Below are 21,440 nucleotides of genomic sequence, written 5' to 3' on the forward strand. Positions count from 1 at the left end.
TTTTCCTGAATTGGACTGGGTGTTAAAATGCTGAAATGAGGTAGTTGAAAGTAGCAGATGTCTTAATTTAAAAAGAGAAGCAATAATATTTTATGTGCTCAAGTTAAGTCGTGATTCAATTAGTAGCATGTGCACTGTCCATAAACACAGATCAGCACCATGCATATTGGCTGAATTAATCGCTGTGATGCCTGTGGTGCTCCACATGAATGTTAGGGTTGGCGTGATATGTGAAGATTTCAAAATGGTCATTTTTAATTCAACAGCAGGGGAATGAAAATATATTTGCAGGGACCACCGCATCCCATGTGCACACGTGGAATAAAACAATTCATATTTTGCCGTATTTTAGTTTGAAACCAGACAGAACCAGCTAGCCAGGAAACTACATTAAAACAAAAAAACTAATAGAAACCTTTCAGCTGTAAAATGAACAAGTGCTAGTTAATGATCAAAGTACAGAACCCATAATATGTAATGGGTCTTTGTGGAGAAACCACTAACCAAATGATAATCTACTTAGCATAGGCTCTGGGAGAGCTTCTTATCTTTGCTGGACACAGAATGGAGACTTCCGCAACACTGCGTTCTTCACCTTATAAGAAGCTACACAAAGTCATGTCTACACAGAACTGGGAAGTCAAGCTTTTCTTGGGTTTAACACAGCAAAGGAAGGACAATGAATACTCATCAGTTGCACTAGGTTATTCACCTAGGTCAAATCTTATTCTTATAAATATCAAGAATGTAAAAAAAGACGTAAAAAGCCATTAAACAGCAGCTCTGATGTCGTCACTAATAGCCACTACATTCAGCAAATCATCCAATTACGGTGGGTATTTCTTCATAATGTAGAAATAAATAGCATCTAATTTTGTGAGCTTGACGTCTTTCTCATACACAGCAGCAATCAAGACACTTCAGCTCACTTCATGAAAACTTAGAGGCTTTGTCAGACTAGATTTGCAACCAGCTAAAGTAGTTGACCTGGTTATCATAGTATATGATACACAAATTTCAATGTATTTGCTGTACACACTGCATTAGCAAATACTTTTTTTTGCTGAGTTCTACCAGGTGTAGATGTGCTTTTTTTTTTTTAAGTCGGCACGTTTCAGCTTTCATCAACTGAATACAGATGACCTTTTTTACCACTTCTGTTCCATCAAGGTCATACATCACAGAGAGACCAATCCAAAGAAACTGCGTGTGCAGGCAGATGGTTTCATAGGAGAAAGTTAAAAGCGTATTTCCATCAATCCACACGAGGGAATAAAAGTAAGGTGGGGAAAACACAGATAAAAGTCAAAACTAGACTCTATGGCATTTTTACACCAGGCTGTACAGCAGAGTGTGGTAAGGTTTAGCTTTACAACTGCTCAAGTTGTGTAAATCCTCTGGCTCCACAGCACAACTCTAAATTTACAGCCTAATAGGGAACATTCCTGAAATAAAATGCTGACATCACATTCTCTTTTACCGCCATCCTATTAAACTGGCACATTTCCCAGCAGCTAGTTTTTGTCTTTCAACCACATCTTTTTGTTTTGTTTTTCCTTTTTCCCCGATATCACTGGTTAAATTGTCAAATGTATCAATGCACTTTTGGGGACATGCTTTCCCCGAATTTCTCTTTTGCAGATCTCTAACTTAATAAAGCTAAGTGGATACATTTTTGATCAAACTCAAAATATTAGAACATTAAGGTATTTAATCCAGTGGTGGCTTTTATGCCTTGGGTCTGATCAATTTCCCATCCACAAATAAACACTTTACTCATAGTTACTTACTCTTCCATTGGCTTCTCCTTTCCACCAGCCCTGGTCTCCACCGATCTTGCTGTAGATTTTGACAATGTCGCCTTCTCGCAGTGACAGCTCTCTCATGTCTCGCGCTGCAAAGTTATACCTGGCCACTGCTGTGCTGACCACTCGAGGTGTAAACACTGAAAATTGATAACAATAGGAGTTGAGCCATAGTTAACTAACTTAATGGCACACCGCTGAATTCGTAACAAGAGTTATTATTTATTGGTATTGATGAATATTCATGTTTATGTATGAGGGTGACGGTTGTAAGACGAGGTCACACTGAACATAATGGTAATAATTAGTTGTGAAGAATGCACAGAGGCGAGATGGTCCGGTCAGTTTTCAGCGTGACACGCTGTAGCCACAAAATGACAAATGAGCAGGACAACTTGTTTCATCACTGGAGAGGAAATTGGTTTTCTTTTCTTGATTTAATGAGGAAATGTCATCCTGAGAAGAACTGCAGTGTTCTTGTTAATGAAAAGAGTGCCACAGAGAAGAAGTAATGAGGTCGAGGTACATAGGCTTATTATGTAATTACAAGAGATGTGGCGCGAGAACACAACAGAAGCAGCGGGGGGAAAGGAAAGGATAAGTAGATAGTACCTGACCAAAAGGGGGCTTGGCTCTGAGAGGAGGAGAAGTTGAGGCCCTGTGGACTGAGGAAGGAGAAGTTGTAGGATGCACAGGTGGCTGCTGAGAGGAGGAGAGAGAGAGAGCGAGACAAGGGAGGAAGTAAAGCTGGAAAATGTTTGAGGTGAACACATGCAGAGGCGAAGCCAAAGAAGCAGAAAGATAAAAAGATTTTGCATTGAAGCTTTGTGTGCCTGTGCGTTCGGTTCTCATTATATTTAATCTTAACCATGTAGGTGTTGCAATTTGACTGCTTTAAGAGTGTGAATTTATTTACAAAGTCTCAAACAGAAGCAGCGTGGGAACTTCTTGTTTTTTAGAAAGAGTCTGTTCTGTTCCTAGTGACATTATTATTCAGTATTACACCAACCTGCAGAATACATTTTGGTGTTATGTTTATTTAACTGTACAATTTACATTATATTATATTAAGAAAAACATATAATGTCACTAATAGGCATTACGATGACAGCCCAACTGAAGGTTGGATTAACAAGACTTCATCATTTGTGACAACTGATCAAATGCTGCTTTCCATTTTTATGCAGATGGCACTGTTATCTATTATTTACAGTAGTGGAAGCCTTTAAATAGCTGCAGTCTGCGTTTCATGTTGTTCCCATTTAACTCAACTTAAATGGAGGAAAATCCAAGGTCATGCTATTTTCAAATAAAGAGAAAGATAAAAGCTGCTAAAAGGGCTGAAAGTGAAATTATCACAAGATATTAGTATTTAGTATTATGCATTGAATTTTTTTATTTAAAAAGGAGACAGAGAGCTAAAACTTACATTAAGATTCTTTATTTTTTCCCTCCAGGCAATGAATACGGTGCTCTTTATGAACGCACTCAAGAAACACCTAAAGAAGCTGGACACTATACCGATGTTCCTCATGTTTTACTACCATTTTATGTTAAACTACCATCCAATTGGTTGTTGTTTTTTTCTTTTTTTAAATATAAAGATATAGTTTTACAGCCTCTAATTTCTAATATTTTAAAGACAGAGGTGTTGATTATGCTGCTCTTTTTTCTGGAATAACCACTTTTAAAGGATTGAAAAATTAGTACTCTTGTTCACTGTGATATCTCTTGGAGATGCACTGAAATTTATTTGAAATTGGACCTTTTTTGTTCTTGATGTATAATTGCACATGATCTTGATTTTGTGCTTACTCACTTGCACTTTGTGTCACTTGTGTGTATAAAATCTCTGCAGCTCTCCATGCCAGGTCACACTTTATTTGATTTGATTTTTTCTCAAACTTATTTTTCTCGAATAGATATTTACCTGAAGGTCTACAAAAAGCTAATAATACAGAGTGTGACAAAGCTCAAATAATCTCAAACAGCTTTTTTGACATTGAGATCACTCAAATGGCCTGCACAGCCACCAGATCCGTCACAGCCACCAGATCAGTCACCCTTTGGGATATTCTGGGACAGGAAATTCCCATTGTGAATATGCATTTGAGAAATCTGGAGCAACTTTGAACCAAAAAGGAGGGGCCAACCTGGAACTATGTAGCAAAGGAGTTAGCACTGGCCACCTAGCAAAGTGGCCACTAAATCTATAAAAAACTGACTGTCTTCCTCTTATCTCTGTACACACGTGTAAAATCCCACACCACCTTTTACAAATCCTTTTCCTGGACTTGGAACAGAATTCCTTTTTTGTGGAATAGTAGACAGAGGGACCTAAAATTGTTACAACTTGTTGAAAGGATCAAGAAAACAGTAGTAGTAGTAAAAGGTGACATCTTATGAAGCTCCACTGAAATTCACATGAAACCTGAGCTTTTTGTTCTTAATATGTCATTAAGTACAATATGGATGTCGTGGGGCCTGTGTGTCACGTGTGGTTAATGTAGGGTCCTATTATTACAGGGCCTTTACGTTACAAAGCGCCTTAAGGGGGGCTGTTGTCATGATTTGGCACTACAGAAATAAAACTGAAGTAGTTGTGCTATTTATTTTATATAAAATAAAATTATTATTTTAGATAAAATAAATAGGGCAGCTATATAATATAATATATATTTTCCAGCTGCTTCAATTGTTGTTGATTTGACTTATCAGAAAATGTCTGTGTGAACTCAGCCCTCTCAACCATAATAGAGTTTTCCAGATCGAAAAGTAAAAGTACGTGCTTGGAAACAGTCAAGGATAAAACTGAGAGGAAAACCATTATTAGCAAAAACTCCAGTGGTCTCCAGCCGTGTACAACTTCAGCCAAAACAGGAGGAGAAATGATTTCACTATACTGGCCAGTTGGGTCTTTGTGAAGAGCGAACAAAGTGAGGCCAGTGTAGGACAGAAGCTAGCGCAAAGACACAGCCAGTATTCATATAGTGTAATGGCCACGAAGGGCAGCCAATTCAGTCATTCCAAAGGCTGGAGTTAGCCGACTTTCTCTTTGTCACTCTCTTTATCATTTCACACTGCTGCCCTCCTACTCTGCCCAGCTGCCCCTCTGGCCTCCATCTTTTTTTTTTGTCTGTATGAGTCATGAGAGTCACTGGCCTTGGGAAAAACAGAGGACAGGGGAAGACAAAGAGAGTGGGAGGAAGTGTGTCTCATTTATTTTACCCCCTTCTTACAGTATCCACAGCCACGGTGTCATGAAATTGAATTTGTACTGGACCAGCGTATCTTGGTAACAGAGAGTGAAAAAGATATTTTCATAATCGTGCATTGAAGCAGGTAGACATTATTTAACATGCAATGCTCCTTCAGTCTCCATGCAAAAACACTGACACTAGCATTTGAAGATGTCTGTGTATGTCTCGTTAGAGCTTTGGGTGGTTCCACTCAACTTCCAGTGGGCATTACCCAAAGCTCATTAATGGAAATGAGGTCTGTAACATGAGTCAAGTGGTAGAAAAGTTAAAGCCACAAGTCATAGTGTATTTAAGTCCAAAGCCAACCACATGTGATTTTATATGGGAGAGACATGGCACTAAAAAGAATCCTGAATAGAAATATCTGAATAAATCTTGTACCTACTACTCCCTCCAAAGGGCCAACCGTCTGCTTTATAATAGCTGAAACAGAACAGACAGAAGTGATTCCAAAATCTATACAAGTTTTTTTTCTTGGCTTACTGCATCCATAATGTAAATTAGTCTCATATTTGTTCAAATGCCCTTGCGGGATCAACCAGATATGTTGATTCTGTTGGCACACTGGATTGAAGTGGAATTTAACTCTTGAAGGTGCTGTATAAAACTTTATAAAACTTAAATATCATGATGCAAAGTCACCTTTTTTTATTAGATTTTTCTGGTTATTTATGCAGCTTTTTATTAACGTTGCGGCCGTCTCCTTATTCATTTAGAGAGGGGCTTAGTGTTAGCCTGAATAAACTCCCAGGTGCTGTTACGAAGATGCCTGCCAAGGAGTGAAACTTGCTTCTAAAAGAATGATGGAGATTTTATCTGAAGATGTTCTCAAAACGTAGCTTCATCAGAACCACACTGATAAGCATCGTGGTCACTTAATCTATACTATGAATCCACATATTAAGTTACTTGGATTAAGTTATCATTAACACGGAAGGACAAACATTAGGCTCTCTTTCACAACTGATAAACATCAAACCTTGCTCTGCCAAAACGCTTACTGACTATCATTTATCAGCTGGCTGTACTTAGCTGTTCATTGCTCAAGGATCTAATATGATTTTCTGGTACTAACAGATTGTGTTGTTTGCAGAGTTTGGCTGCTATGCGGTATCAGAATGGCTGCAGAAGTGGAAAGTAAAGTATTGGAACAGAGAAAAATTCAAAAGGTTTACCTGGTGAGCGTGTGTTGGCCCGCGTAAGCGAGCGTTCTCTCGACTTGTAGGGGTATCTCAGTGTGGTATCTAACAACTTGAAGCTTTCTTTCAGCGAATGAGACTGATAGTACTCCACAAGCTCCTGTAAAGTAACAGGATACAAAAAGGTGAACTTTTCTGCTTTCACTTTGATAACAAGCTCCTATGGGTGTTTCTGTGTTGGCAGTTCAATATATGACCTTTTTTCTTTTTTTTAAACAGTTTAATATGACTTACCAACAGACTTTCAAACTTCTTTGCCTCGGTGATGTGTATCCAGCTGTCTTTTTCAATGACTTTGATGTGCTTTACTTCATCGTTGAATCTGTAAAGAGAAATCACCAAGAACAGATGTTGTTTTTCCACTGTTATCGATTTTCTTTATCCATATCTTGCACATTACTGTTGAGCCTGTATTCTCCTGTGCCCTTAACTTAATGTGTTCTGCTGCTCCACACATTTCTTTTTCAGTATATCTGATTGAATAAGATGAAAATTAAGTATTTTTTCTTAAAGTTAAGACTTCTTAACAGATTTGTTTACTTAATTATATTGAGCCTGGTCCCCACAGTCACTCATCACCTGAGTTAGACACAAATGTGTAAATGTGCATTCCCTTTCCCAACCCATCATTATATGACAACTCCAGTAAAGAACTCATGGATTTTTTTCCTCTTGAGAATGCATCGTCTCATTGAAAAGGCACAAAAAAGGAAGGATTTAAAAAAAAAAAAAAGCAATTACTGAGTAGTAATTAGCTGGAGCTAAAAGATGCACAGAAAAAGCTGACTAGGGCTCCCTGTGAGAATATTTATTCCCCATGAGATATGGATAAAAACCTTCCCTTGACATTTTCCTCTCCTGTAAGATCTGAAATACTCACTTGATGCTGATGGCGAACCTCTCCGCCTCAGCTGTCCTCTCTCTGATAAGGTAGGTCCCACTGCAGTGGGATTTTAAAAGGTTGTCTGCCTGCTGCCGCTCCATGTTTCCTGCAAACCTACAGAAAAAACAAAACAAAAAAACAGTGACCTCTAAATTTAAAGTTGTTTCATCTAATGACACTCTAAAAGCTTTAAAAACACTTAACTTCAATCACCCATGTAGTAATTAATCTTTTGGTTAGGGTCAGCTTGCTTTCAATTGAACCACTGCTTTGAGATAACGGTATAGTTTAACATTAACAGATCTGCACTAATTACAGGATATTGACCTTGGGCTAATGGTACCTTATAGTGCACAGGCCCATTAAATGCACAGTTATGGGTCTTACCAAGGATATCCATAGTAGTCTGCATCCCTTGAGGACGACCGGCATGACTGGAAGGGCTGTCGCACATAACAGACACCGTTCATTAAAGAACACAGCACAGGACTAACTGACATGCACATGCATAAACTCGTCTACTCTCAAATCATACACTCTGTAATCAGTCACAACCCACTTTACAGGTGTATGGGTGCATTACCTTTGGGTCCAAACAAGGCTTTACATAGGAACTGGGGAAAAAGCCGCTCTTTTGTGTCTGTATCAGCTTTCCCTGTAAGACAAACACAGGGTAAGTTTATTTCTAGATGTGAAACAAAACTGTGCTTACTTCAGGCAAAGAAATACTTTAGAACATCTGTGGAAAAAAGGGAAAATGGGTAATATATAGTTTAGTGTAGATACAGAAAATTTGGAAATCCTAAGGCACACTGAAAAATTTGTAGGGTTTATAGAGGAAAAACTAAAACTGAGAACTATATTTCCTCCTTGCAAGTAATCATTGTTAAGTAAGACTATATTAATAAACAAATATCTGAAGCAGAGATTCTTTAGTTTAATGTGTATAATGTGAAACAGTGTTACGTTGGTGCCTCCTAGTGGTGCCAGTTTATCTGCACTGGATTAGTTTTGTCAAAATTTAAAGTAAAACATTTCTGAAAGACAATGTATTCACTTGGAGCTAAATAAATATTACACGCTATGCATCATATTTTCGGTGCTAGATGTTGTATGTACAAACTTTCCCCATCAAAGTCAGACAGAGGATGAAATGACTCCATCTTATGCCTGCAGCAATCGATTTTAAACTCTGCACACCCGCTGACATCACACTGAGAGATTAAACTGCCATGCTGTAGAGGGATAGCCTACTGTTATAGCTAAGATCAATTAATGTCATCAGAAAGTTGCCCAGAGTCACTTCAGGAAAAGCCAGCCTGATATTAGAGTCGGTGATTCAGCAGGAATGCCAACAGTTCCTGGAGCAAACAGTGTCACAGTTCCTATCATCCAGACTAATTCACTGCAGAGGATCCTCCAGGTCTGCACGTACACCTCTTCTAATGTTCAGCTAAAAGTGATTTATTTCCATTGGTGAAGGTGCAAAGAAGTCTTTAACTTCCTCTAAGATTTTAGAACAATTTTAGGCAAGCGTGGCTCAGTTTATCATTCAAACACTCTTTAAAGTATCCTGTGGTATTTTAGTGAGACGCACAAGCCAAAGCGCTATTAATTTAAACTGACAAGGTGACAAGTGGACTCTGTTTACAAGATGTGCGCTGGAATATGATGATGATTTGCAACTACAAGAAAAATTATCTTTTTTTTGTAGCACGGGGGGAAAGAAAGCACTTAGGGATTTGCCTACTCCACAGCAATTTGAATTAAAGGCATTTGGGGGTATGTTACTGTACTTGCTCACCACCAGAGGGATAAGATTGATAGTGCTTTCTGCAGCCTGGTTAGAAAACATGAAAAGAAATGACGGAAATGGCTCCAAAGGCAACAAAACGTTTGCTACTGGCAACTCTAAAGCTCAGTAATTAACACATATATCTTGTTTGTTCAATCAATACAAAAAAACAGTGTGTGTAAAAACTAATATACAGTTTTACAGGAGGTTGTGTGCTTAGACTTTAGCTTTGCTGATTATAAGACTCCACCAAAGTCATTGCAATTGTCCAATAAAACAAGGTTTTTGTCCAGATCTAATAATAGCGATCCTATATGCTAACTTTTTCAATCTGGAAGTGCCGGTATTTGAACAGAGACAGAACCTTGACTTATGTTCTACACTTTCTATCTCACAGGTAAAAAAAAATTGAATTTAACATGAGAATCACTGATTCATTTCAAATCCACTATGTGAGGTGCTGTGCCAACATCAGCTGTCTGCGTAACAAGCTGCGTGTGTCAAAGTGAGGGATGGATTGATTTAAAAATGATTGACTACTCTACCTCCCACCATGTGATATCCGGGTCTCCCTTCAGAAGCTCGATAAAATCTCCTGTTTGGAAACAGAGAGGTGTCTTCCCCGGAGGCACCGGTGTGCCATGGTAGTTCTTCACTGCCACCATCTTAGGACCTGCAATAACAGTCAGTGTCCAGTACATTACTGCTTCCAGCTTCTCACTAATAAAAAAGTCCACTGACATTGAGAAAACAAAAGCTGTAGAAGAGTTGTGAAAGAAACGATCAGATTCTGCAAGTGTATCTCTACTGTACTTCTGCATACTCTACTAATGCATTTATGTTGTGAAAAGGTTACTTTTTTGTAATATAATAGAGAAAGGTAAACTTTTACATATTATATTTTCATTAGCTGGATTGGAGTATTGATGCTTATTGACAGACTTATTGGCATATTTAATTTTGGGTTTGCATTAGTTACTATTCAAACTATATAAATAATGTGTATCTCTTGTTCTACTTCGGTACATGCAACCACAGTCACAGGCAAGACTCCTAGCTTGACAGTTGTCCAAATGATAGTCGACTCCCTCCACGAGGACGTAACACCACACAAGGTCATTGCAAAAAAGGCTGGCTGTTCAGTGCTGTATCAAAGCATATCAATGAAAAGATGAACCGGCCGGGAAGAGTGCCTTCACAAGAGTGTCAAGTCCACTCAAGAAGAGCTTCACAACAAGTGGACCGAGGCTGGAGTCAGAGCATCAAAAGCCACCACACGTAGACCTCTTCAGGATCAAAGCTACAACTGTTAAATTCCTAAAATCATGCCACTCCTGAAACAATGGAAAACATCAGATGCACCTTACAAGTACCTGGTTTAAAGAGAAAAAGAAGTGGACTGTTGCTCAGTGGTCCAGGTTTTCTTTTGATTTCAATTAGAATCAAGGTTCTAGAGTTTGGGTGAAGGATGGAGAGGCACGCAATCAAAAGTGTTTGTGGAAACATGCTAGAATTCAATCTTTGATTATTTAGGGTGCCATGCCATCTGCTGGTGTTGATGGTTGCTGCTCTACTCTGTACTATCATGTAAAAATTCAATGTAACCACCTACTATAGCGCTTCATGTTTCCACCTGACAAAAAGTATGGAGCATATTTCCTTTTTCACCAGGAACTAGGAACTCCCACCGCACCAAAGCTAGTATTTATTGGTTTGCTGACTGTGATAATGCTGGGTTTTTGACTACCCAGGCAACTGACGTGACCTGAAACCCCACAGAGAATCTCATCTTCCTCAATCAACAAACTGAGGAAGATGAGACACCTGAAGCCTACTATTAAAGGAATCTGGGCTTCCCTAACAGCTAAGCAGTGACACAACCTGATCACCACCAGACTACGCCAGACTGATGTAGCAATTCATGGTAAAAAAGCCCCAACCAAGTGCTACCTTAACAGAAATTGTTCATTTCTGTATTATACGTAGTTTTTTTGATTGATCACAAATAATTTAATAATTTCAGATGCTGGAATTCTGATAATTTTTTAAAGCCACAAAACAATCTGTATTAAACTATAATCTAGCTCGAAATAGTTCACTTGTGATGTGAACATGTGATGATACAGAATACATTAAAGTTTACTTTTTTGAATCCAGTTATAGGAAAACAAAATAAAACCTTTTCACAATATTCAAATTTTTTTAGAGGGATTAGTATAGGGTTAGTATTGTTGCTGCAATGGCGCTATCCACTAGATGGCAATAGAGAGCCGTGCTATTTAAGCGCAGCTACAGCCAAAACAAAGTTGACAGCTGACAGAATATTCAAATGTTAGCTCTTACCAGGTGATAATCCAGGCTCCTACACAACAGAGACAAATATCTGATTATTGATATTGTTAATAAGTAAGCAAAAAACATCACCTTTTATCATTTTGTGGTAATTATTTAACAAAGAAAGATGGTGACAATTAGAGAAAGCTGTTGTATATATTGAGTGAAAAAGAAACTACTCACCAAGTCAAGAGGATCTGAAAAGAGGAAATATTGAAGATTGTCAAAGAAGATTCACAAGAAAATATTTCACCAAGTGGATCCATCAGCACTTGACATCAGCATGCCAAAATGTACAGCATAGCTTCATGCAGACCATTTTTTAAGCTGACTAACAGCAATGTAGTATGACTGGTTTCCTGTGAGCGTTAAACAGCAGATAAAACTGAAAGCATCAAACTATATTGTTACAGTCCTGCTCTGTGGTCCTTATTATACACACACTAACTTATTTTAAGAATTTATTTGATTAATTATGACCTTCGACTATCAAAGAACTTGATTGGTTCATACTGAACCTCACTCAGCAGTTATTAAATTGGCTCAAATTTGAGAAAATAGGCCACAATGATTTTCTGAATTCATGTTGAGTAAATTTGTTGTCAGATACTGCTGCTAAATCCACTGACACAATAAAAAAGCCTGCCTCCCTTTTACTGCTGCATAAAGAGGCCTACAAGCAGGACAGGGGTCATCAAATTACAGCAGTCATCATTATTGCCCTGCATGTCCGTGACATATGTCACACAGTTTTTATTTATCTATTTTTATCATTTGCTCACTACTTGACCCTCACAAAGTCATCTGAATAACATCTTCTATTAAAGAGGAAATACCTACTTATTTTACAAATGGTGATCACTTCTAGACACTCTTTGTGAGCTCCTGTTCCACAGCGAGAGCAGTAGTAGCCCTGATAGAAGATGCCCCTTGAGGACAGGCACACACACACACAGAGAAACATGCACTTTAGTAATGCAAACAGGAAGTGGCTGAGACACAAATTAACCTCCTGTAAGAACAACACACAAGGGGACCTGCTCCTTGTTCCTATAATTGTTCCAACTGCAAATCCACATCCTCCATCATTCCCGTTCTGTAATTCTTTAAAAATCACCAAATCAACTGGCTCAGTTTAAACCGTGTACTCCTGAAGTTTATTTGTTACGGGTACTGTAACACTGCATGCATCGCACGCTGCCAAGTTGAATAGTAAGTGCCATAAATCACGATGGGATCCGCTGGGACTGCAGCAGTAATTAGCATCTAGCAGGAAGAGAGAACGCTGGTCCCTGCTGCCATCGGCTCTGTGAATTTAGGTCAGCAAAGCCATGCAATTTGTGGGTCAATACACAGAGTGGGGTTTAGCCGGCTGACTCTAATAGAGGTGAAAGTGGTGATTCAGTGACACGGGCTATCCCACTGCAGACGAGCAGCATTCTCACATGAGAGAAGGTGTACTCAGGAACACTGTGGGTGGTGCAGGGCCGGGAAATGTTTAAAAATAACATCCGTCAGCCGCAGTCACACTTACTAGAATATTTTCCAAAGAATGCTTTCACACTAATGATGGGTTATGCGAGCCAAAAACATATTCCCTCTGTGATTTAAGTCTGTTTGTTTGTTCACTACCAAATGCTACTTAAATTATTTATTTTTATATTTGTACTGCTGTAGTGTATACTCCACTCCAAGGGTATTTTTTTTCTCCTCTGTTTGTGGTGTACAGAGTCAAAATTACAAAAATTGTGTTGTTGTCCAAATACTTACCTAACTGTAATAACTTTTGTGTGCTTTTATGAAAAAGTGAAGCCAACGTGGGAGTAGTTGCAAAAGGTCTCCTGGCAGCAGTGCTTCTTTGCCAAAAAGACCATCAGCTCCCTGGTTTTGTGTTCTCAGTAAACACTTCCCTGATCATTTTATTGGGCTCAGTTGCTATTTTCATGACACTCTGAATAAAACATGAAGTCTATTTTGTAAATTATAAGTCAGGGAATCAGAGAGGAGGATTATCCAGGATGCTCGTTGGTTAACAAACTGTCAATCACAAGTGATTAGCCACAGAATGTCCTCTGTTTCTGCTCATCTGCTGACACATGTGGTTTCAAAACACCAAGATGGTGACAGTGAAAACATTCAGTTTGAACTTCTTTTTTTGTGCATCATAATTTATTAATAATTCTACCGTTGCATAGTTTGGACATACAGTGTCTCTGCTTCATAAAGTTTGTCTGGATAAGTAACACATAAAAATGCTGTTGCTACCAAATGCTGACATAACAGTCACTAGAGAGTCTGGAATAAGGATGTATTCGGTGTGCATTATTAACGGCACTAGAGATACCAGCGCTGGGGTTGTCAGGGTCATTACCTCAAGAGCATCTTGCAGGCTCGACAGTTGGTATTCTTATCAAATGTGTGCATTTCAAAGTTGTGCTGATTAGCTGTGGCTCTCTCTGGCTTGATGTTGGACCTAGATAAGTAAATAATATGGAATTAAATAAATCAGTTAAACTGAGGATACCTAGGATTCTTTATTTTTTCCCATGCTACTGAAAAATAACATGGCAAAGACAATTAGTCTCACATAAAATACATTTTATCCAACTAGTCGTACTCACATGGCCATATCAAATTGCTCCATCCACTTCCTCTTTGTTTCCTCAGTTTTGCAAAAGAACTGGAAGCCTTGCTTCCCTTGCAGATGGATCAGGTAGAAACCATAAGACCACTGGTGAGAAAAAGTGAGTGTTGAACAGATGGCAGAAAAAGGTTTGTGGATGGCAGACCGAGATAAGAAAGAGGCATGTGATATCAGCAGTTCCAACAAATATATGGTCAAATCAAGTCAGACCTAAAAGATCATCAACATGCTTTAGCAATTAATTGGATAAGAAGCTGGTCACAGACTCAGACTGTGCATATGCAATCAAGGTATTACATCCCAAAAATCACCACAGCCAAAACAAAAACAAAAAAAAAGCACCTATGAGAAGATATGTTAAATAAGGGGATCATTTGAGCTTACCATTTTTCCACAGGACTGGTAAGCATGCAAAAAGAAAGACACCAGAGAAAGACCCAGTTACACATGCAAACATGTACGCACACATGCAGATCCAAAAACCAAAAAGCCATGTTAGACCGGATGCCCAGTGCACTACAGTACGTTTTCATGAATCCTAAATGATCTTCATTGCATTTACATGATTTTACAAGCACGAATGAACACAATGCACGTTTGACACAACAGTGTATTACCCCATCTGAAATCCCATCAGAAATTACCATCAACAAGCTCCTTCAGCTCAAGGGCAACATTTGTAATGATTACACATGCCGCTTCATCGCCTACACCGGCCGGGCCACCTTTACAAAGATCTCACTGACGAAATTGCTCTGTCTCATTTCAAACCGTGATGTTCTTACCTTTTTCATGTCTCTGTTGTTCGTCGGGTCATCCGACATTTTATGATTTTGCAGCTCAATAATCTCTTTGAGCTCATAGCTATAGCCTTTCCTCTTGCAGACAATGACCACTTTATCAAAGAGGAATATATACCTGAAGACAATCATACATTTTTATTGAATATTGGCAGCGATAAAATGTTGCTAAAGGTTATTATAGTTTAGTTTTACTATAGAACTTTGACTCACCGGTCCTGTTTTGTTCGGTTCGTAGAGGAGCACACCTTCAGTTCTCCATCTATCTTTGGCCTCCCGTACTCCTCCAGCTTCACCTGCTGCTTAGGTCGCAAAAAACAAACAAACAAACAAACAAACATAAAAAGCAGCCTACTAAACCAATGGATTCTGCAATTTTTAATAAATAATTTTGCTAGACTTTTAATTTCAGAGAGAATTAATATCCACGATAAACGATGATTTTGCTCTACACTTACATCTCCATCCTACCTTTGACTTTTTTCCAAAGTCATACACAGTGGCTACATGTATAAATTATTCAGAGCACTTTTACTGTACGTATTACTGTATATGTGGCACATGTACAAACCAAAGCTGAATACTGACTTGGCATATCAGCAAGGAACAACAAAAGAAGTTGTGATAGAGAGATAGAAAAACGAGAAAAAGGTTGGTGCTACACAAAATATTAAAGTGAGCAGTTTGCAGTTTACATAAATGAGTTATTAAGGGAATTATCATGGCTGAGGATCATGGAAGCACTTTGAAAGATAGAGGTGTTCTGAGGAGAGACTAATCATTCTGTCGAACTTCAAAAACACCTGTTGATAACATGCCAGTGTGTTGGCATGTATATATTAAAGAACAACCTTTAAAATGTTCTTAGCTGCTCAAAAGATAACAAGTGCAAGGAAAGTGTGGAGTACTTACAAGATTTTCTATTGAACTTTGGAATTCGCTGATTTTTTTCAGTGTCTCATTGTCTCTCTTGACTTCATTGATGTACATGGCCAGGTCCTGGAAGAGCCAGACATTCTTTCAGGCATCTGCCTTTTCAAGCTGTATTTACAACACTTGAGCAACACAGTGGCTGTATGTAATTATGTAGCTTTAGCTAAGAGGGTGATTCTGCAAGATTTTTTTTTAAACAGCACCCACAAACACACCTGCATAGCCTCCAGAGCCTCCTTCAGTTGTTGTCTCTCAGGTCGGTCAGTTGAGTGACTCAAAAGTTCCTACGGAGAGATTATTTTGTTAGAAAAATGTTCTTGTACTTTGAGAAACTGTAAAAACCAAACTCCAATGGTGTGTCTGTTTGTCTTGGCAAAATTTGACAACTGCACACTGCAGATCTGAAATCATTAACAACACATTAAAAAGTACACTTTAAAACTTGAGTGCAAGCAGAGAGAGCAACCAGCCAAGTTCAGCTTGTTTTTTGCTTTACTAGCCCCTCCCCCTCCCCCAGCCCCAGATTTCTGTTTTGTTTTGTTTTTAATGCAAAGAACTAACATAATAATGTACATAATTAGACTGCATTGCAATTTTGTTTTAGAGCTGCTTTAGAGCTGTGTACAATACAATTTTATGAATGGTTCAGATTTTGAATTGTGTCTGATTATTATCTAAAAAAAATAATCAAAACTAAGCCTGAGGCAGTAAAGTTTCTGCCAAATCCATTTTTCTGCATCTAACATCAACAATTTTAACTTGCCTTTCTGGCCAGTATTACTCCAGTTTAACAAGTTACTTTGTTTCTTTGGTGTCTTTAAGTTAATCAAATGTGAAAGGTAAATATGCAAGTTTTCTTGCTTGCACTTAGGGGTAAAGATTTGCCTGTGGTTTGGTAGGCTGATCAGCATATATGCTGGTTAGCTTGATAAAGTAGAGATTGGTCAAAGTTATGTTGTAAAACAACCTGCTACTCATAAAGGGGTTTACTGTTCAGGTGCTAGGAAATAACACCGTATTTAATAGTGACCTCCACATTAATGCCAGCAGAGCTTGATGACCTCTGCACACTAATCATTCGATCATGTATTGCTAACTGTTTGTGTAATTTTTTCCCAAAAGTTTACTGAATTTTAAACAAAAATATGATGACGTGAAGACTGCAGCGACACTTAAAGTAACAACTTTATTAGGTGACCAACTGGTACTGGCTGATTGGTTAATTGGGTAAGCCACAGCCCAAACAGGTTCTGGACTGAATCACTACAGATTAATCGTTTTGAGTAATTCAATCTCAAAATTACACAGAAAAATGCAAATAAGTTAATATAAAAATAAAGTAAGTACAGGAACATTTTAAACAAAAACAAATATGAGTATGGCAATCTGTGCAATACCAGTTGGAGAAAGGAAACCCAGAAAGATTCAGCATTTATTAATGGCATGGCAACTTGCCTTTACAGCAGCCCCTGTTACTGCTCCATAACCCAGTGTGAAACAAGGCAGTCAGTTAGTTTTCATATTTAAAATTTTTTTTTAAGTTTCTGTTTATTTCATTAAGCACTACAGTGATGTTTTCATGGTAGATTTCACTGCTGGCAGGTACCAGCATGGAGTTAAAAAGAAGTAAACCATCTCTGTTTGAGGTTAGCAGTATGAAGAGACATTAGCAGCAACATTAGCTGCTAGCTGCATAACCAACAAAAATTTCCAAACTATCAGCAACTGCTAGGATTGCTTAATGTGCATGTGAGGTTGTGGGAAAATAAAAGAATAAAACACTGTAAACATAAGGTGGAAAAACAAGTCCGGATGTAAATTAGGAAATAACCATAGTACTTCATTTAACCCATACTAACATACCCATAACATAACCATGGATCATCCGTCTGATATTTTGAAGCTTATGCTATTACACGGACGAGATCCCGTTTTTAGGACTTCCAATTTCAAACTAATAATGAGCTTCAATATACGGGGCATTTCCCTCACTGACTTTTCATGCCTACTTATATTATCAGCAAGTGCTTGACAAACAAAACCAAGAAAAAAGTGCTTTCATCTGGGCTCCACCTGTAACTTGTATTATCTAAGTAACCTTCTGCTCCTTTAAAGAAAGAGGTGCATTACATTTGCAAAAGAAAAACAGTTGTACTGCAAAACATATACAGCAAAATGTATAGCACAAGATCATGATTTAAGTTTTCTGAGAATTGTTGAATTTGCTCTATGAAGTTCAACATAAAAGAATGAAGAAAAGAGCCATGCACAGTATCATCAACTAGGGTTCACACTCTTGAGATGATATCTATATAACAACAACTGTAGATGTACCCTTCAGCAGGACTGAACACGCACATACCCAAACCAAAACAAGCCTTGTCAGTCTGACATGCCCTGAGGCCTCAGTGTGCAGCAGTGTTTTACTGCAAAGCTGCAGGAAGCAGTGAAATGGGGTGTATTTAATCTGATTATTGCACGGTTGATTTGACCTCAGTGGCTCAGTGCGACTCCTGCAGGGGTTCGATTCAAACTAATACAGATGCCACGGCGCTCTCTGTGTGGACCTACAATCACCTGCTGAAGGCACTCACCTCCGCCCCTGGCTATTACAAACCGTATCATAAACCCATATGCTCATCCATAATTGAGACGCAAAGTCAATTAATCATGGGTAATACTGTATTACAGTGGCTTTTGTATTTTCTTTTTTTTTTTTTTAATATAAATAAACACAAGGAGACAGGTGACAGGTGAATTGTTGGCTTATGGTCAGACATTGTGCTTTTGCTTATAAGCAGAAAAGGGGAAAAAAGAAGCAAGAACGATTAAGCTTATGATTTCTTGCTGCAAGATTAGGTTAAAAATGTTTTTTAACCCAATTATTATTTAGTCATGAAAATTGTAGTCGACTACAATTATTTTAGCCACAGATCAATTGTTGCTAATGATTTCAAACAATGTAATGACATATATATAGATATATAAATATAAATATATGATTAAAAGAAATAAGAGTGCAAATTTGTGTTTTGACAAGTTGCGACTAGCAATAGCACCTGACATTTTTGAATTAAAGGGCACAGAAAACTCAACATAAATAATTAGTGAATAATGTGCAAAGGCAGACACATCAATGAGGTGTATTAAGTTAAAGTCCACAAAGCAATATGCGTTGCCTCAGTGACACTTCAAATAACAGCTTTTTAAAAGGGCAGAAAAGAGTTTGTAAAATAGGTTAAGTGACGAGGGTACAAGTCTGGAAAATCATAACAACACTGACCAAATCCAGACAGCTGACATTGCCATTAGACACAGAATAAAAGAGAGAGGTGTTATGCATCATTTGAAATCAGAGCAGAGATGAACCATAGCCTCCCTGACGAAGTCTCAAGAAGAAAATCTTACAGTGCGGATCTGCTTTTCGGGATGGAAAGCTATTAACTTTCTGAAATATATACAGCACAAATCCTTGAACTCTGAGTGTCAAAAATGTCACATACAAAGTTCTTTGAAGTGGGTGCAGCATATACTGTATTTCAAGGATTTAGCAGCGTCTGAAGCACGCGCTGATGAGTGGTAATTTGACTTCGAGTATTCCTTATTTAGCTTAGCTTAAGTGTAGAGTCAATTGCGCCGAGAGTGAAAGAAACAACATGTTTACTGAAATCAGAAAACACCTTTTTCATGTCTCTGTTGTTCGTCAGGTCATCTGACATTTTATGATTTCTTATGGAAGAGACGCATCATTTCCCTGCAGAAGACGGGGGTTTTGCACCTCAAACTATATCTGAAAGTTAGCAACATACACTGGCTGTGCCACAGAGACATAGCAGCACAGATGTTTGAGATAAACTTTTAAAAGGTAAGAAGTTAAAAATAAAGCACGTGTGTATGATATCACACGGCTATTTAGCCAAAATCTTAATTACATTTGAATGAAACTGTGTAAACACATAAACAGGTTTTACAGATTTGGATTTTACCTTTAGTAGGAGGTGATACTTCAGCACCCTCTGCATGGGAACTACCAAAAGATCTTGGAGCTTGAACTTTCCTTCTTGCACTTTCATTGTACATTCCTGTGGAAGAGTGACACAAGCAGTGGCACAGTTATTACATGTTGCATAATACAGCATTGTAGATTTCCCACAAACAAGTATTCATTTGTTGTTTAAGAATACACTGTTGTGTTGCTGCTGTTGCTTCCACACATTCGCAGGGCACTCCTTTAGCAATGAGGCCGGTTTATTCTTTCAGGGCACAAAAACTCTGGTTGTGCCAGCTATTTGTGACACAATTACGCAGCATACTGAGAGAGGACATCCTCTGACAAATGAGTGCATATCCCTAAATTCTCTCTCGGCTCCATAAGAAGCGCTCTTTTGTTAGTATTATCCTATAAGATTCCCTCACAGTGGTGTCTGTGTACATCTTTGTTCACTCAGTTTCTTTAAGTGTGCAATATCAGCAAAGCTTATCCTGTTTTACAAACAGTACTTTTCTATACTGAGCCAATAACAGGCTGACTTAGCCTTTTACAAAGCTCCTTTATTTTGAATGGGGTATCTCAGTTACTACTACCCTGTGTAGCTATATGTATTGCCTTTTGTGCTCATCAGCTCTAGGGCCCACTTGTCCTCCCATTCTAACTGCAAATGTGCTTTAATCCCGCTCTATCCTGCATTCCTTTTCTAAGGATTTTCAGTCTGTATAACATCACAAAATCATAGCAGCATACTGAGGGGGAGATCTTGTTGTATACATAGATTCTAAAAATGTCCCAGATTTACACAGTAAAGGTTCCTTTTCTCTTGTTTCATCTTTTCCTGTGCACAAGGAAATTTAACAATACAACCAAGATCCACCACAACCCCTGTTTGGTTAATATTCCGTTTTGTTCAGTATAACAAAATGTTCTGAATTTTTTAAGGCTCTAGGGGCAAATATGCAAATTACATCTGACTTCATTATAGGTTCTGCCTAACAAAGGCAAAGCTTGGCCCCACTGATGAATTTATTTAAGTCATTATTTAGTCATTGTCATTGTTTATTCAACAGTAAATTTTACTTTTGAGTTGGGCTTTGATTGAAACGGCCATATTCTAAAGCAGCTTATTTTGTTGGTACAACTCTTCAGAGCATGTACTGCGAGTCTGGATTGATATAACATTTTAGATTTGAGTATACTTTCTAAAAGAAATACTGCATCACTTTGTCCTTTTTCTGTAGTTGGCACACAATGAATTTAATAGTAATGCAATACACCGAAATATGTTTCTCTTCTCCTGTGGTGTTTGCACATGGTGCATGGGCAAAACACTAGCTACAATGCCATATCAAAACAGGTGGACAAATATCCAGCTGCTGTAATATAATAATGTATCTCCACACACTGGTGCCAGGAGTCAGCAGGAACATTTAACAATTTGTAAATATAATTTTGCTGGCTATCACACTCTGGAACCCGGTGAGCTTTTTTGACATGGTGCATTATCCTGTGGAAGCAGCCATTAGAAGACAGGCACATTGTGGTCATAAATGGATGGACATGATCAGCAAAAATACTCAGGTAGGCTGTGTTTTTTTAAATGACACTCAGTTGGTACTGTAAGGGGTCCAAAGTGTGCCAAGAAAATGTTCCCCACACCATTAGTCCACCACCACTAGCCTTAGCTGTTGGCACAAACAGGATAAATCCATGCCATCTTCTTTTTGAAGCAAAATTCTGATCCTGTCATTAAAGTGTCACAGCAGAAATCCAGACTCACCAGAGCGGCACATGGT

At 38.3% G+C, this 21,440-nt stretch overlaps 1 protein-coding gene across 13 annotated transcripts in view; it reads right to left on the bottom strand.

The window, feature by feature from the left end:
* vav2 (vav guanine nucleotide exchange factor 2) overlaps positions 1-21,440 on the bottom strand; it is a 199,985-nt gene that overhangs the window by 3,177 nt on the left and 175,368 nt on the right. For 2 of the 13 annotated variants that reach the window (XM_084934786.1, XM_084934784.1), the window contains 20 exons: positions 19,640-19,735; positions 15,869-15,937; positions 15,633-15,719; positions 14,934-15,022; positions 14,706-14,838; positions 14,305-14,319; positions 13,898-14,007; positions 13,648-13,749; positions 12,117-12,205; positions 11,460-11,473; positions 11,286-11,304; positions 9,488-9,615; positions 7,731-7,802; positions 7,535-7,590; positions 7,145-7,261; positions 6,499-6,586; positions 6,241-6,364; positions 5,447-5,488; positions 2,418-2,507; positions 1,791-1,945 (listed from right to left, as the gene is read on the bottom strand). In XM_084934786.1, coding sequence (XP_084790912.1) covers positions 1,791-1,945; positions 2,418-2,507; positions 5,447-5,488; positions 6,241-6,364; positions 6,499-6,586; positions 7,145-7,261; positions 7,535-7,590; positions 7,731-7,802; positions 9,488-9,615; positions 11,286-11,304; positions 11,460-11,473; positions 12,117-12,205; positions 13,648-13,749; positions 13,898-14,007; positions 14,305-14,319; positions 14,706-14,838; positions 14,934-15,022; positions 15,633-15,719; positions 15,869-15,937; positions 19,640-19,735 — 1,695 coding nt within the window. The remainder of the gene's footprint in view (positions 1-1,790; positions 1,946-2,417; positions 2,508-5,446; positions 5,489-6,240; positions 6,365-6,498; positions 6,587-7,144; positions 7,262-7,534; positions 7,591-7,730; positions 7,803-9,487; positions 9,616-11,285; positions 11,305-11,459; positions 11,474-12,116; positions 12,206-13,647; positions 13,750-13,897; positions 14,008-14,304; positions 14,320-14,705; positions 14,839-14,933; positions 15,023-15,632; positions 15,720-15,868; positions 15,938-19,639; positions 19,736-21,440) is intronic. The other 11 variants (XM_084934788.1, XM_084934789.1, XM_084934792.1 and 8 more) reach the window with 9 other exon arrangements.

This window comes from Perissodus microlepis, chromosome 7 (genome assembly GCF_051167445.1).
Source record: "Perissodus microlepis isolate ML-2025 ecotype Zambia chromosome 7, ASM5116744v1, whole genome shotgun sequence".
NCBI lineage: Eukaryota > Metazoa > Chordata > Actinopteri > Cichliformes > Cichlidae > Perissodus > Perissodus microlepis.